At 32.8% G+C, this 18,475-nt stretch overlaps 1 protein-coding gene across 1 annotated transcript in view; it reads left to right on the top strand.

Annotated features, from left to right (window-relative positions):
• The window catches only part of LOC150098254 (OTU domain-containing protein 7B-like), a 235,979-nt gene extending 234,507 nt beyond the window's left edge, over positions 1-1,472 (top strand). Inside the window, exon 11 of the mRNA XM_090406289.1 lies at positions 307-1,472. Within this exon, the coding sequence (XP_090262415.1) occupies positions 307-1,472 (1,166 nt within the window). The remainder of the gene's footprint in view (positions 1-306) is intronic.
• Positions 1,473-18,475: the final 17,003 nt, after the last annotated feature.

Below are 18,475 nucleotides of genomic sequence, written 5' to 3'. Positions count from 1 at the left end.
TACTGTATGTTTCAAAAATGACTTGCATGTGTTTACAGATAGAAAAGGATTAACAAATCATATCACTTGCTTTTGTTTTCTTTGTAATGTAACAGTATAGTTCCTTTGTAGTTTTAGTGATTCAACTATTGTTTCCTTTAATTGCCTTAGCAGTATAGTGATATTCCATTATGTGTGTGTTATCTGAAACTAATATGTGTACTGCAAAGTGGTTTTATAAATGTTTTGAAGAGAATCTCATAAATGAAATTGCATTATTTGATTATTATATATTTAATTAATTCATTTTTTTAAATTTTTTGCCAGCTGTTATTCCCCTCACTGATTCAGAAGGAAAGCTTTTACCCTTGCAATTTGCTGTTGATCCTGGATTAGAAATCAGGTGGAATAATGATGAAAATGATCCATGGATGATTTCTAGATTGAATCTAACAGATAGTGACAAGATGGCACTTCTTAGTGAGTATCTTGACATTATTGAAATGTCTCTACCAGCTGTAGAACGACAAGATTCCAGTCAGAGTCAGTCAAGTGAGAATTCAGAGACTCTAAATGGACATGTAGATAATGGCAAAAAAACAGTAAGTAGTTGTGAATCCAATGAGAGCCTTTCTGAAACAGGAATACTGTGTACAGGTGGAGGGCAGCATAAAAGTAAAGCAGCACGCCAGCTTCAGACTGTAGCAAAACAGTTTGGAAGTATTGGTAAAAGTATGAGCAAGAAGCTCAAAAATATAGGTAATATTACACGACGAGCTGGATCATTTAAAGGGGAATCAGAAACAGCAAAACAAACAAATGATGGTCTGAAATCTAGAAGAACTTTAAGTGGCCTTCCTACAGCATCCAAGCATTATTTGGCTAAAAATACTTTTAATACTCCAAATTGCATCATTACTGCTGTACTCCATACTGAAAAAAGGCATGAATATCAGAGCGAAATGATCCGAAACTATTTGAACACTGCAAGAGTTAGATTTTTGAAAGAGAAGGAATTAAGACAAAAACTAGAAATAGAGAACAAAAACAAAGACCCTCTGCCTGCAGCACGTTGTGTTAACCCTGGATGCGCTATGTATGGTACTGCAACCACCAGTTATCTGTGTTCCAGCTGTTATATTAAACAAAAGCAACATGAATTTGAATTGGAAGATAAAAAAATAGGGTCTCCCATTTTGCAGCATAATTCTAGTTCAGATGGTCCAGTAGTCACTTTGGGAAAATCTGCATTTTATACAGAAAGTGACCAAACAATGATGGATTCTGTGGCTAAAGTGCCCTTAGGAATTAGGCCTTCTGCAAGACCTGGCCAGAACCTTAACAAGTCAGTGTTTTATGATGAATTTCCTCCAGGAACCATGCAGCACAGTCCCTCCAACTCTTCCCTGGGTCATTCAGCAATTTCACTGAAAGCATCTGGTTCAAATATACATATCAATAGTTTCCCAGATGCTCTTGTTATAGATCAGTGAAGCATGTTTATTATGATATATAAATTAAAAAAAAAAACAAAAAAAAAACGTTCATACCAAGACAGATTTCAGAGGAGCAAGGTCAGTTTTTCATTCATCAACATTTTAAAATTTCGTAGTAGCAATGGTATTCAATATATTCTGAGCTTTCATAATTGAATACAGTACATAGAAGAAACCGTTTGAACCATGAATAATTATTTTATTTTATTATTTTTAATTTATAATTTGTAAGATATAGCATAAATTGTAAAATGTATCATAAATAAAAATAAAAACAAGGAAGTCAAAAAAATCCTTGTTTTTATTGTTTTTCATATTGCTGTTACATTCAGAACCTTTATAGAAGTTTTTTTTAGAAATAGATAGATTTTAAGGGAAAAAAGTAACCATTGGTAGGTAAAGGGAAGATCTTTTGAATAATACACTTCATTGGGGGTGGGGGGGGGCATAAAATTTAGCCTTATTGCTGAAATACAAAAAAAAATGTTAATGACCCATTAAAACACACATTTTTGTAGAAATTCACTGTTGCTGTTCTTAGCATAATTATTTGGATGCCTTCAGAGTTCTAGTATCCATTCTGTCACACATAATGCATGTTATGCTTCTTTTCTTTAAAATCACGACAGGGCAAGTGTGAACAAGATATTATGCTCACCCTTCATGACAAATCTCAAATTTTCACCAGCCACACTGTTACTCATCTTCCAAGGATGACCCATTACTCGCTCGTACCATGTATTGTAGAATATACCATGATTATTTCACTCTTGTTAAATCCCCTCACCTTATATATTCTTATAATACCCACATTTTTGATACCTGTTTGCCAAACTTGGCGAGTCAGTCCCTTAACCAACATTTTGTTCTCCCTTCTACGTGTTAGGCTTACTGGCCTGTTACAGAGCTATCTTAAGCCTTTCCAAGTTGTACCCATCCCAAGGATAAGATGACGAGCCCTATGCCTCCCGGTATATTCTATGACTGTAGCTGTGTGTGTTCAGGGCCGGTTTGCCTGCTTACAGGAGGAAAAACCCCACGAGCTCACGAAAGCGCCATCTGCCTTCTTGATGTTGTCATTTATTGATTAATTTTACTACTCAGGCTTCTGAGGGTCTGATATAGAGTCCGGTACTCATATCTGGATGCTGCTTCTTCCAGATCAGCTGCAACACTATTCCAGTAGGCTTCACATTCTGTCTTCATCTTCGTCTAACCTCTTTGTTCAGTTGCTGGTACTGTTTGAAGTTGACATGCTTGACTCATTTCCGTTTATCTACCAGATCCAGGTGCTCATCTGAAATCCATAGTAGTGATCGATGGCAAATAGGTGGACATTGGGGGTGGTATACTCTAGGATAGATGCTGATAACGACTTCTCTTCTGCATCTACATCATCTGATAGCTTGAATACTTCAAATCTGTTTGATAAGGTAATTTGAAATTCCTGCCTGAGCACTGGATCCTCAAGACATGAATGATTTGGTTTGGTTAATTGGGGGAGGGGGGGGGGCATCTTGTTTTGCCCGCTGTAGCTGCAATTGTACTTTGGCATGAATGAGATAGTGGTCAAAACCAGTCAGGCCTCCTCATTGCATGGACATCCTTGAGCAACAGTCAGAATCAAGAACTGATGATCAAGACATGGTCCAGGATGGCTGAATCCTCACCAGCTGGATTGCGGTATGTAAACTGGTGTTTGAAAGTGGCTGTTGCCTACAACCAGGTTGTTTGATACAGCGAAGGACAAGCACATTCCATTGTCATCGATCTCGTAACAGCCAAATCTACACAGTGTTCCTTCCCATCCAGTCCTGTCTGCACCAATGTGGGTGTTGAAATCTCCCAGAATGGCCAGCTCAGTCTGCAGGATCATATCCAGTGTGTGTGTGTGTGTGTGTGTGTGTTGGAGCTAGTTGTAGAAGTCATCCTTCGCTGTATCCAGACTGGTCTCAGTTGGAGCATAGGTGGACAGGATGTGAGTCTTAATTGTGTCATCAATGGTGAGAATGGTCAAGCAATCTGAAATTGGCTGGAAGGCAATTATGCTCCCAGCAGCCTGTCTGTCCACTATAAAGCCAATACCAGCTTCCAGTTTTTCACCACCAGAGTAGAACAGTGCCATTGTTCCATCGGTCTCTGGCAGTTGGATGATCAGTGTCCCAGATTCTGTGAGACACATTTCAGATACTGCAGCAAGCAAGATTTTGCATTTCAACATTTCCATGGCAATGATTTCCTTTCGTCTGGCATGATGTCCAGTTCTCGCATGTAACAATGCAAATTTCTGATTTCAGTGATAGCTTAGTTCTTCAGCAGCCAGTAGTCCACTTCTCACAAGCACCCTGGGTCCCTATTGTGGTGCATCACCTGCCCCAGATGTGGTAGCATAAGCAAATGCATTTGATTGTGCTTCCATGTGGTTTCTTACCTAGTTTCCCAGTTCTGGTCACTTGCAACAAGGTGACTGCCCTATTCCTTTTTCATCTGACCTTTGGACTGGCCTTGGAGGAGTTAGTAGTAAGTATCATGAGTGAGTTAGTAAGTTAGTACCTTTACTAAGTAGCGAGAGTTTGTCATTGTTCAAGGCATGGCATGACTGTTCATTGAAGGCAGTTGGTTGTTCCTGTTGTCACTTAATTCTGGTTGGTGGCCATTACCCTCTCTTTTTAGTAGTTGGTTGCTCCTGTTATCACTGGCTTGTGGTTGGCTGTTTTCAAAGTCATTTATTGATGAGAAATTTAAATTTGTTGGCTATTTAAATATTGCCACTCTTTCAGTCTAAGAAAGTTAGCTATAAATTTTACTTCCATTGTTTCCAGGGTATGTTTAGCTGAGTTGTCAGTAAATCTCTCAAGGACATCCCAAATATCTGGATTTAAATAACTGAAAATTCTGATTTTAAATGTAGAACCTGGTTTTGAGCAAATGCTAAGTTTTCGCAGGTAGTTTGAATCTGCTCTCTGAGCATTGCTTTATCTATACAGTTATAAATTCATAGCTTTTGCCAAGGTAAATTTACTTTTTAGCTTGATGCAATTGGGATTACTGTCTCTGCATCATTTTAAAATTGTCAGTCAATTAATCAAGCCAGAAACGTGTATCTTTAGCTTACCGTAGTGATTGCACCACTTGTGTGTCAAATCTCCATGAATTATGAAAATCCTGTCTTTTAGTGTCACATGGTGATCAGCATCTCCTTCATGGTTACACAGTGATCAGAATTGATTATAAAAGGTGATCAGCATTCATTTTGGTAAATTATGGAGACTACAACCATGTTAGGAATAATTACATTACGTTAAACATGAATTAAAAGTTATCAGGAATTCTTTACAAGTCTCCACTTAAAAACAAAAATAAACTACTTAAATATATATAAAGAGCCAACAGGCTTCATTTTGGCAATAGCGAAATGAAGCTTATTGGCTCTTTATATATATTTAAGTAACTTAATGGGTGCACCTTTTGGACATTTAAGTAACTTAATGGGTGCACCTTTTGGACAACTCGTATAGCAGAGTATATAAGTTCTTTTCGCTATACCCTTTGGTATTAAATTGGTCTAGCTACTCACTGATGAAGCCTCAAAAAAGGCTGAAACCAGTCTGGGTAGTGACCTCCCACCATACTGTAATAACAGCATACATTTCCTAGGAAATGTGTTTTTACATTATGGAAATTCTCGTGGAAAGGCTTAGACGTTGAAAAATCACAAAAAATCCTAAAAAAAACATAACTTCTTGTTACAAACCATATAAAAAATTGGCATCCCTTATCCGCACAACAAAAGACCAACCTCCCCCCCTAGACCTACCTGGGGTGTACCAGGTCCCTTGCAGCTGTAAGCTGCCCTACTTCGGCCAAACAGGCAGGACAGCAAATATCAGAATTTCAGAACACAAGGACTACATCCAGTTTCACCAATACAGCCACTCTGGTCTTGCTGACCATGCTCTGGATACCTGCCATAGAATACAGTGGAAAAAAGCCAGGATAATACACCATAGCAAATACAGATATGAAAGGCTTTTCATAGAATCAGCTTCAGCCCTAAGAAACGAACCAAACCTCAACAAATTTGTCTGCATGAGACTTCCTCAAATTTGGGAAACCTTCATCAGAAGACCTCCAGCCCAATCGCCCAAGAATACCAACATCGCCCGCTAGAGGGCACCATCATGACTTTAGGAGAAATAATAGCTTCATTCTTCTTACTCATTTATTGTTTGTGCTGTGCCTGCGTGCACGTATCTTGTACCTAAGTTCTTGAAAATGGCAGCGTGACGTTGCCGAAATATAGAAATATATTAAAATTTATTTTAATGTATATCCTAGTACGTTGTAATTTCCTGAAATAATATAGTGAAAAATACATTATGGAAAATACCAAGAATAGCGATCAGAACTTTACCCACCTTTGCAACGAGTTGCCCGTGTTTGTACTACGTTCTAGGACTACTTGCATTAACTCACGCTAGTATTCGCTGATACTTTTATAGTTTTTTATACTATATTCGGCCTGAAACTCTCTGATTCCAATCTTTGAGTTTCTTATTCGGTTTTAATTTCTATACATTAAAGGGATATCAGATAAAATAAACAGAATACTACAGAAATGTATTTTTGTTTTATTGTCCAGATTTCACTTCCATACAATAGGACTGGCAGGGCTAACATAATATATATACTTTTAGTCTGGTTTGTTTTTGAACTAGATTAGGTTTAAATATAGAGTTAATCACACCTAGGGCTACCCCATGGGTAAGAGGCACCTTTATTCAACTTTATTTCAGTGCCCTCATAAAATAGAATTTGCAAATTAAAATGAAATTAATTTGAAGAAATTTTTATTTATTTAGTTTATAAATACAAGATATGTATGTGTACATAAAAATAGAGCATCTCAAAAAATAAAATAAATTTTTTTTTCAATTATCACAAAAAAATCACAACTCAATTCAAACCTGCTTTGACACACCACTCATGAAGCAGTACTGTCAAACCAAAATGGCTAATTGGTTTTTGAGTTTACTGTTCATTTTTTATCGCCTTACTGTTTATTTTAAGCCATGCAATCTATGTAGTAAAGTTTTACTTCATGAATAAGAAAGGGCATTCTATAAAAACTTACTATTACTTATCATTTTGAAATGGGCCCCTCCTGATCAGGTGCTTTTGTGCAGGGCACAATCTGCAAGGAACAGCCCTCATTACACCTGTTATTTTTAATTATTTTCCAAATTTTTAGGTTTATTCCATTTTCATATGTAATTGTACATCCTAGGTAATTAAATGAATTCACATGTTCTAAAATTTTGCTATCTATTACTATTTTAGTTGTTATTGGATCTTGTCCTTTAAAGGCCATCGTTTTTGATTTTTCTGTTGACATTATCATTCCATAATCTTTGGCTATTTCATTTAAATTTAAAATATCTTTCTGTAAGTTGTCTTCAGAATTTGTGATTATTATTATTTGATCATCAGCAAAAAGGAGAGTGTTTAAGTTCACAGTAGGGGAAAGTTTAATACCTTGATGGAAATTTTTATTCTATTTTATTATAATTTCATTTAAATAAATATTAAAAAGAGTTGCTGAAAGGGGACATCCCTGTTGGACTCCTTGGTTTATCTCTCTCGGATATGATAGTTCATAATTTAATCTTATTTGTATTTGATTATTTTCATATATACTTATGATAGCTTTTAGAATATTATTTGGCATTTGTCTTTCTTTTAATATGTTAAATAAAATACTTCTTTGAACTTTATCAAATGCTTTTTCAAAACCAATAAATGTAATGTGTTTCTAAATTATATTCTCTTCTTTCTCTAATATTAATTTTAGGCAAAAGGCCAGGTCTATACATGACTCTCCTTTTTTAAATCCATTTTGTACTTCTAAAATAAACTCTTCAGAATATTTTATTAGATTTATTATTTAAAATTCTGCTATATATTTTATAACAGCATTTGTTATAAAATATATAGCAGAATTTTAAATTTAGAATACAGTACTTATACCTCTATAATTTTTACGGTCGTCTCTACTACCTTTTTAAAAGATAGGGATCGCTATTGCTTTTTTTTTTTTTTATTGTTGAATAGATTTTATTTAAAAATAATAAGCGTCTTTCTTTAAACCTTATTCCTGCATATTTATATAATTCTGAACCTAACTTATTTTCTTCAGGTGATTTTCCATTTCTTGTTTCTTTCAGGCTGATTTCTAATTCTTCTTTAGTTATTTCCTTTTTATTTTTATTAAATGTTTGCCAGTTTTCTTTTTTAAAATATTTATCTGTCCACAATTCTGTATAAAAATTTAGAAGTTCCTCTAATTTCAATTTGGTGTTTAATTTTACGCTTTCTTTAGTATCTGTACTTAAATGTTCCAAAATCTTATATACGTTGGGTCTTATTTTATATAAATCATGTTCTAAATTAGAAACAAATTTGTTTCATGATTTTCTTTCTTTTTCTGACTTCTCTTTTAGCAATGGCTCTTATTCTTTTATATTCTATTTCATCTTCTGATCTTTTACTGCTTAACCATTTATGATATGCTTCTTTTTTCATTTTGATTATTTCTTTAATTGTATCATCCCATATCTTCAGTTTTTTCTTATTGATTTTTTTTTTTTTTTTGTGTGTTTCCTAAGCTTTCATTTGCTGCTGTATTTAATATCATTTTTATATTAAGCCATTTCTATTTCTTCATTTCATCTAAATATTGATGAATTCTTTGTTCATATAGCCATAGTCTAGTTGTGTCATTTAATAATCTAGTTTTATAAAAAAAATGTTTTACATTTTCTTTCTGTTCTTGTGATTTGTAGCCAAATCACAAGAACAGAAAGAAGGTGGTAATCTTAATTTTATTTTAACGAGGAAGTGGTCACTACTTATTTCATATCCTCTGTGGACTCTTAACATTTTGATGTCTTTTCATTTAAGATAAAGTATTCTAATATTGATTTCCATCCTCTTGCTGCCCAAGTATATTTATGTATGCCTTTATGTTTATAGAAAGAATTCATTATTTTAAGGTTATTATAAACGATAAAGTCAATCAGTTTTTTTATCGTTCCTGTTTAGAGTATGTTCTCCATATATTCCTATATTATTATTAATTTTCGTGTTTCCAATTCTTGTATTTAAGTCTCCTGCTAATATCATGTAATCATTTTTATGTATTTTATAATTAATTATAAAATTTGATATTATCATCTTCTCTTCTTCTGAAGCATATAAACCAAGTATTGTTAATTAACCTATCTGTTTTATTCTAGCTTCTGTTATTTGTTCATTCCATAATTTTAACTGTTTTGAAAAGGAATTATGAATCCAAATCATAACATCTGCTTGTATTCTTTGTTCTCTATCGACTCCACTATATATTACATTAAAATTTCAGTTCTCATGGTTCCTTTTAATTTCTTTTTTGTTTCAGTGGTTACTGCTATTTGAAAATTTGCTTTCATTTAATATTTGATTTAATCTACCATAATTATTATATTTTGTCATTTCCATTTTCGTTTTACCTTTTCCATTCCAGGGTCGTTTTCCATAGATTCATTTCGAATACCTTTCTCTATTAGCTTAGAAGTAAATTAGTGTTCTCCATGTCAGGTTACTAGCCTGGTGATGGATAGTCCAGTGGTAGGGCTGCTACCTTAAGGCTTCGTAACTTGCCTTCTTCCAAATTTAAACTTGTAGGAAGAATAGGGTATATTGAAGGGGAAAGAGTAGATTTTAGAGGGTACATAAATATAGGCCAGAAATGGAAAGGCTCTATAGCCCTCGAGTACTCTAATAGCATAAGGTTCATAAAATAAGTGGAGTTGGCTGATAAGGCATTATAGGAAAAATTTAAGTGAGTGGATCTTCCTCAAAGTAGAGGAAGAAGAGGATAGATCTAGCTAGGGAACCATGGGGGTGGTACTTCCCTTACAATCAAGATAATGGCTCTATTGGTCCATGAGTCCTTATTCAATATATTTGGACCACCCCACCATATCTGGTGGGCTCCTCTCTCTGCCACCTAGGAGACATGCTCTCTAGAGGTTATTACAGGATTCCCTGAAAGCCTGTTGTTTACACCACGCCAAAACATGGTATGAGCGTAAATTTAAAATGATGCTTGTGAAATTCCTATCAGCCATTCTAATCTTAATATTAAAAGGTCTAAAAATTCCAAGAATATGGATGGCACATATTCTACCCACAATAACCTTTTGGTCTAAGAATTTATTATACTTAGGACTATAGTTAATCTAGGATCTTAGCTTTAATATAACATACACTTATGTTAAAATATTGATTAGGCCACCAATTTTGCTATATTAAAAGTGTTTATATGAATTTGTTCTCTGATGTTATAAATAGGATATAGCTTTGATGTAGTTTTTTTTTTTCACTTGAGGTCAGCCCAGTAGTTGATTAAATCATTACCACTTTGGCATACTGTTTGAAATGTAATATAGCTTGTCTTTGGATATATATATATATACACACACACACACACACACACACACACACACACAGGCTTGGGCCAAGGTATTTTTGCACCCCAAGCACAGAGCCTTTGGGGTGCCTTTTAAAGGTTACAGAGATTTAACGTTAAATTTACATATACTTTTACAAGCCATTTTTCATGCTTTCACTAATGAAAAACCTTACATTTTGATTGTTCTGAATTTTCATGTATTTAATAATCTAAAGGTTTGATATAAAAAATCAAACATAATATACATAATAATAAGATTAAAATGTTACTAATAATAAAAATAACAAAAATTGAATATAGTTACATTGAATTCAATGTAAAAGTCATATATATTTACAAGAATTTCTGTTTTGGGGCTTTTGCAGATGCAAAGTCGTGAAGTAGATCTTGAAATTTGATTTTTTTAAAGAACACTGTGCTCTATAGAGATAGTTGCCATTCCTGTGAGTCACTCTTGAGACATAGTTGATCTCAAATATCTCCTGGTATTACTGTACTCATTTATTTTGTAATGCAATCAGGATATTTCACATGGCACAAAAATTGACCTCCAAGAGCTTGGCAATGGGCTCCCCTCTCTCAATACTACAATTTAGAGAAACTTCTTTCACACGATGCTACAGTTATTGGGAGAGAGTTAACATTATTCTCAATGCAGTTGCCCTATTAGAAGCAAAATCATTTGGCAAAATGAATTGCAACACTTCTAATGGTGTCCAATCTGATTTTATTAAAGGGGACAATGCTGTTATTTCCTTTAACATTTCTGAGCCATCCAAGTCAGTCTCATTGATGTCATTTGAGTTTGTTAGTGCTGCTTGTAGATCCAAACATTCTTTAGAAAGTTTTTTTAATTTATTTACATCATATAGAAAACTGAATAAATTACTGTGGTTATGTTATTGCATAACTCTTTCTTCTACAGAAATGATTACTACGTCATAGACATAGAAATAAAAATCTACTTTAAATTGCATCTTTCATCAGGAGCAGAGTTAAAAGTTTTTCGTTGGGGGAAAATACGATTCTTTACGGAGAAAAATGGTTGAACCTCTAGATCAATGGCAATTTTTTTGGCCTCTTCTAGACATTCATCAAATGCAATGTCCGACTGACATTTTTTTTAGGGTTTCTAGGGTTGATTTTGATATATATCAACAACTTGAGAAATGCATATTTTTTCTTCCTGTGAATACTTACTGGTTATGTTAATGGTCTTTAAAATATTATACCAGACAGTGATACAGCAAATAAAACAGAAATCTTTCATTTGATTTGCCAATGTTTCTGCTTCATGTCGAGAAATTGGATCAAAGGATGAATCTTGACTTATTTCATAAAGGGAATCATAAATTTCACCAGAATGAAACCTGAAAGGTTTGGTTGCCTCTATTCTACTTTCCCATCTAGTTTCACTCAATGGCTTTTAAAGTTAAGTTAGCAACATTTTTAATTAAAATAGACCAGCGTCTTGTAGATCCACTCATAAAAACATAGATACCTTGTATTAATCTAAAAAATGAAACTGATATCAGATGATTTAGCAGCATCATTGATGAAAAGATTCAAGGAATGAGCATGGCAAGGAACAAAAAACTCTTGATTGTTTGCACCAGGTATTCTTTATTGAACACCTGAATATCTGCCTTTCATGTTTGAAGCATTGTCATAACCTTGACCATGCATATTACTTCTGGGAATACCTGACTTTTCAAGTTCCATAAAAATTGCATTGGTAAGTTCTGATGAAGTTTTCTCTACCAGAATGAAATTTAGGAAGTGCTCACAAATTTTTGCCCCTTGACTGATTTTGACAAAACATATTATTATTGCCATCTGTTCAATATTGCTTATGTCTGGTATACAGTCAACAATTATCGAATAATATTTCACCTGCTGCAAATCTTCTAATATCTTATTTCTGCCAGAGATATTAGCTGTATTAGTTCATTTTGAACAATTTTCCCTAAACAGTGATTATGGAGTTAATTTGATTTTATTCTCTGCAGATGCTCTGCCATGACGGAATCAAATTTTGTCAGCAGCTCTACTAATTATAGATAATTACTATTGTTGCTTTCATGCAATCTGTCTGATGGCCCAGAAATTTGACTATAGCGAGTAGTCTTTCTAATACTCCTTGCCGAAGATGAGTTTCAGCACTCAAATTGGTTTGCAAATATGAATCTAATTTTTCTTACTAAAAACCCTTTTCTTGAGTTCTATCCATTTTTTATGTGATTCAAAGTGAACTGATGAGGTTTTATGTTCTTTAAGGGTTTGACTCAAATTTCTCCAGTCATTATAACCATCCTCAGTAATAAAAATTTTTGTCGAACTAAAGAGTTTACAAAAAAAGCAAAATACTGAGTTTTTAATGGGTGAATAAACAAGCCATATTCTATTAATCTCCTCTCCATTTCTCAGTTTCCTTTTGACGTTTGCAACTGTAAATCGTCAGTTATTTTTATCTTTAGAGTAATTAATATCTGCTCTTGGCTTTGTTGATCCTTTTAAAACTGCCTCTAATTTAAATGAATCTGTGATAACAGGTGGCCAGGTTGCAGGATCCGACATATTATCAACGATTCCATCATCTCCAAGAACTGAATTGATCACACTATCCGCCTCTCCCATAGACATATGCAAAGAAGGCTCTCATTTTTCTTGTCTTCGAGGACCACATTTTCACTTATTACTGATTCTCTCAAAGCTGGATCTTCTTTTAAGAATTTTTGTAAAGACCCCGATTGCGTTTTCATTTCTAATTGAATCCGAGCCTTTCTCTTGCGATATTGGCACCCAATTTTTTACGACCAAGCATCTTTTGTTTAACTGTAAATTAGAAATAGTATTTTAATTTTTATGATAATTAAATCAAAATATAATATAAAGCTGAATATTATTGTAATATTATTAGATATTTTTACGCCAGTAATATTTAAAATAAAATTTTAAATATCAGTCATCGTAACGATAAAATACTTTAATCTCCATTAATTTCATACGTCTAAGTTTATTTTTAACAAGTTGTGTAATTAATTCATTAAAAAGCAAACATAAATCTATTATAAATTATATGCAATCAGTTTAAATTACTTGAGGTCACTGAGCCTTATATAAAAAAGAATGAGAGAGAATGTTAAGACATTCTCTCTCAGGAAATGCTCAGTTTTCTTTTCGCTTTTTAGACCGATGTATTCGAAAGTCTTCACCCCCTTACCAGCTGAATATCTTTGCTGATTTTCCTCAGCTGCCAACACAACGGAATTTTCGAAATATTTTCAAATCAATCTGCACCCACCAATATTTTGCTACCCCAAGTGATGCTTGGTTTGCTTGTATGGTAGGGCCGGCCCTGTATATATATATATATGTATATACTACAGATGATGACCTTAATATAAAGGTCAAAATGTTGGGAAATTAAAGTAATTATTGATACCACAGTTGTAGTCTCCATAATTTACCAAAATGAATTAGGACCATTCTGTCTGCAGAACACTCTAGTGAGGGTCACCAAGCTTTTTAATACTAAGTGCACATCAAGATTTTGGAATTTTGCTGCAGGCACATCTTGAAAATGAGTTTCTGTCAAATGTGATTTTCAAAGACTTTACTTTTAAATGCATTAATGGCAATCACTTAAAAACACCAGGTCAGCTAACTTATAGCTGATTATATTACATCAAAAATTTATCTTGATTGGAGAAATTTTCTGATTTCATCCAATTAGGTTCATTAAATATTAAAGTATTTTGCCTTTACTAAGTCATCTCACTTCAATATGTTACCAAAGCATTATCTTCTTCCAGAAGTGTTTAAAAATTCTCTATCGTAATGATGCAACTCTAATAAAACTTTAGCACAGAGAACCTCTTGGGTATACCACAATAGTATGAAACAGACAGACCATTACTGCTTTTATAAAAGGGCAGGTATTTATAAAGTTTAGTACTTATGTAGTGAGATATATACATTGGAAAGAAGACACGATGTTCTGCTATATCTTCTTTAAATTTGAGCTCCACAAGACACTCTTCTGCAAGCCTCACTGATTTCTGTTCATTTATTCTTTTTGTGATATGACTGTCGGGATCATTTTAATGTTAATAATCCATCTTCTGTAAAGATGGCTTCTCAGTCTAGTCTCATCCCTTTGTTCTTTTTATTTTTCCTTATCAGTTTGCTCTTGTCTATTTTCTCTGAAAAACAACATAAGATGTCAAACTTTGAATTTGCATGTACTTGCTACCTGGATTTGAATCCCATCTAGGACACTAAGAAACTTTATCAGAACTTTCCACCTGAAGTTGAATTAGCTGGACTCCATACGGTGGTGGCAGGATTTTTCATTCCATGAATCACACTGGCCAAAAGAACACACATAAAATTTACAATATAATACATGGGCCTCTTAGCCTTAGTGACTTTAGCTGTAAATCCAAAACATCCACCCACTACCACATATGAATAAGATACTAATAACAATTGAGTTTATTATTATTACATGACACCTCCAAGGACTCCTTGTGGGAGGGCCCACTACTCTACTACCATACCCCCCACCACCATTATTGGTTGCTGCTCTCTAATCTCCCATTGTTTCATGTTTGACTGGTCCATATATCTTCCTCAGCACTTTCTCTAAAAGTACTCAAGTTATAACTTCAAGATTCACTTCCATGCAGTAGGGAATGGAATGAAGTTCAGTGGATTATAATGTGCAATTTTATTCTCTATAGTACAGATGCATGTTTTATACAAAATGACTATTTTAAGCTTGTAATTGGGCATTTTTTTCTGTCTTCACATTTCCACACTGAGATATTTGGAGTTCTTGTTTTGAAAATAGTATATATTGAGAAATAATATATACTATTTCTTCTTGAGACTGTTATGAGATGAGATCTTGTTTTGATTAATGTATAGTCCAACACTCAGTTGTTTTATTTCCCTGAAGTGTCAGATGTGGCATTTTTTCTTAAGTTGGAAAGCCCTGGGTTTGAATCCCATTTAGGATGTAAGAAACCAGCTGAAAGTTAGTTAATGTTATATAGACATGACATAGGATTTTATTTTCCCCTCCCAGAAACTTGGGTTTTTCATCCTGCAAGCCAGCCAGAATAATGCACACAGTTACTGACATAAATGCTGTTCTTGGCTGTCATACCAAAGCTAAGCAAACAGAAGGTGTCTTTAATGCTACATTTTTCCCCATAATACTGATAGCTTGTATAATCAAAGATCACATCCCAGCACTGTAGCAGTAGAGATAAAGAATTTTTTTTCCCTATGTGTATTTTACTGGAGTTAAACCACCCACAAAAGTTTTAAAACTTGTTCTACATTTTCTAATACCTAGGTGGTCGAAGAGATATAATCCAGAAACCCTAGAGACATGCAGAATTTTTTTGTCCTTCAGTTAGCAGAGTTAATGTTCTCCTTTGCCTTTTTTTTAAAATCTCAAAAAGTTTGTTTTTTGTCACATTCCCAGTTATCTAAATAGTTTCTTCTGAAACCTGCTTGATATTTATCTGGAATTTTCTTAGTACACTGAATGAAGCTAATGTACAAAATATTTGATTGTATCTTATACTAATGAGAGCCCCCAAAACCATTAGATAACCAATTTCATTTTAATTCCCTTTTTTTTTTTTTTTTTTTTTTTGTATAAGAGATGGTAATGTGTTGCTTATCAGGTTAACTCATATATTATCTGGTATAGCTTTATTTTCCTCTGGTTTTTATTTGTTCTGGTATATGTGATTTCTTGAGTGCAGATTTCTTATTCTTGTTTAGAAATTCTTTCAACTTTCAGTGTTAGCTTGTGGGAAGGGGAGATCCAAGTTGAAAAGTTTGACATAATTGGCTCCTTTTATATATTTTTATTTTATACATTTCTCCCATTACTTCACATTTCAGTTCTTGTAAGTATTCTCTCCTTCATTCTGCTATCATCAACTAATAAATTTATCTTTTTATGAATAATGATTTACCTCTTTCTTATTCATCATTTGCCAAAATATACTGTTATATAGATATTAATTTTGATAATATTCTGCTTTTCTTGCATCAGATTCTTCTCTGTGCTGCTTTCTTATCAGAATATGATCCATTTGATTATGCAATCTTCCACCATGTGTGTAAACACACACAAATCCTTAAACATAAGTTTTCCTGCTTCCATTAATTCTACTAAATATCAAAATTTGTTAGTTTTAAAGAATTGTAGAATGCTTGTCAATTCTACAAGAAATATTCAATTAGGACATTTTTAGGATAAGACATTTTTCAAAAAATTTCCATCTCTTTAGTTCCTTATAGTTGGTAGAGAATATATTATTGAAAATATATCCACGTTTTGTTCTAGCATGTGTAAACAAAAGTCTATGTATCAAAGGTATTTAATAACTAACCTACTTTGTTTTTTATATAAATTGACTTTACATCATTTCCCTTTTTATTCCACAATTTGGTAATCTCATCAGCGAGAGCTAAATCCAAAGAGTTAAAAAAAACTGTCTTTAGTAACAAAGTAGTTAGTACTACACTTTGAGTTAGTTGTAGCAAGTTTTGTAGTTGTTGATAAATGAAGATACTTCATATACAAACTTCTGTTTTACCTATGATGAAGTAAAATAATTCTACTACAGATGTAATATACTTTTTTTATATAATAATAATAAAAATGGCACATTTAGTTAACAAGAAATTTTGTGATCACATCTCCAAACATTTAAGATATAAGGTTATATGGTATGTTACAGCCTAGCATCCCCATCTGTGTAGGATAAAGAAACTTCTTATTGATTTACATGCTGTCTGGCAGTTTCTTATATGCTTTCTAAATAGAAAAATGAAATGTGTTTCATTTTACAGTTCATATATTAGTTCCATATAAATTTCAACATGGACAGAATGTTAGGAGCATGTGATTTAATTAATACAGCTATTCTAAGGAATTTTTATTCTAGTGTGATTAATTTTGTCTTTTTTTCCCTCTAGTACAGTTAATTTTTTTTAAAAATTTAACTCTATAGAATTTTTTTTTAATCTAATTGTAGATTTTATTCTCATAAATTAAACTTGACAACTGACTTAATCCTTTGAAATCTGTCTTTGAATCTCTACATTAGTAACAGGTTAAACAGCTATTTCATGTAACATATCATCATCATTAATTCAAGAAAAAAAATATATATATATAATATATAAAACAACTGTTAGTTTGTTTTGTTATCATAGCTACTTTATTTGCATTTTATCCATTGTTATACTTTTATTTCAGGTAGGATTTACCAATAACTGTTTTTAAGTGTTTCATATAGTAGGTATTGCACTTAATGTGCTTACTATGTAAAGGGAGAAAAAAAAGTTTTATTATTATATTGTATTTTAGGATACTGAACTGTACCTAAAATGTAATTCTGAGATAGGAAAAGGTTTAGCTTTGTGCTGAAATGCCAAGATGATATGACATATGCTCTCTCAGTTCTTTTAACTAGTTGTAAGTCAATACTTGGAACTCGTCATAGTGACAGAAAGCTTTAAGAAGACGACAATGCATTTAAAAAAAAAAGCATAATATGAAATACTGTTCTTTGTGATGATCTCCTCTGACAAATGATTGAATTGGAACATTTTTGAACATAGTTCCTTTACAAAAAGACACAACTGTTTGTTAAGAGAGTGAGTTAGGGAGAGAAGAAGTAATGATGTAGGACTGGATGATGAAATATTATAAGCAAACATTTAAATATTTTCAACACCCAGTTTGCCTTATTTTGAAAGTATCCATTCTGCAAATTATTTAATGTTGTGGAGAAAGCTTACTTTTTGTATAACAAATGTCTCCTAGATATTCCTAACATAATGACTTCCATAGTGATGCAAAGGAAGTCATTTTTGTTAAGTAAATGGGAGATATTTTTTGTAATCAGTCTTGAATTTTGTGTTTCTTCCATAAGAGTTCAATTGTGTCAGAAATAAGACAGATAAAACAACTGCTATAAATAGAGGTTGCACCATCTTGTCACTTCAACACAAAGCTATATATATTTATAAATAATATTAATCCTAATTAGATTTTGCTATTGATAAATATATTTACCCATGTTTATATTGTTTTTAGAAATGTTTTATTTTTTGTTCTTAATGAAAGAATTATAAAAGATTCGTAGATCTGTGATTATATAATACAAATGGTGTTATTAAATGTTGTCAGGTTAATTTTAGCATGCAACAACCCAAACATAAGTATTTATTTTGCTTTAGATGACTAGATTATCTTCTCGATATTTGCAAAGCACCTCATGTATATTTCATGTTATTTTCCTGTCATACTACTGAAAAATCCTCAATCTTAGTATAACTATTGTTTAGGAAGCATTTCCTAATAATCTTACAAGCAAGTATTCAAGAAGGATAACTTAAAAACCTATTTTTTCATATTTAAAATCTCCACTTTCAAACATATCACAATCAA

The sequence above is a fragment of the Typopeltis vanoorti genome, chromosome 16 (assembly GCF_054136105.1).
Source record: "Typopeltis vanoorti isolate ZY-2024b chromosome 16, IOZ_Tvanoo_1.0, whole genome shotgun sequence".
Lineage (NCBI taxonomy): Eukaryota > Metazoa > Arthropoda > Arachnida > Uropygi > Thelyphonidae > Typopeltis > Typopeltis vanoorti.
Note: the sequence above shows the minus strand (reverse complement) of the source record. Positions and strands in the feature narration are given on the sequence as shown.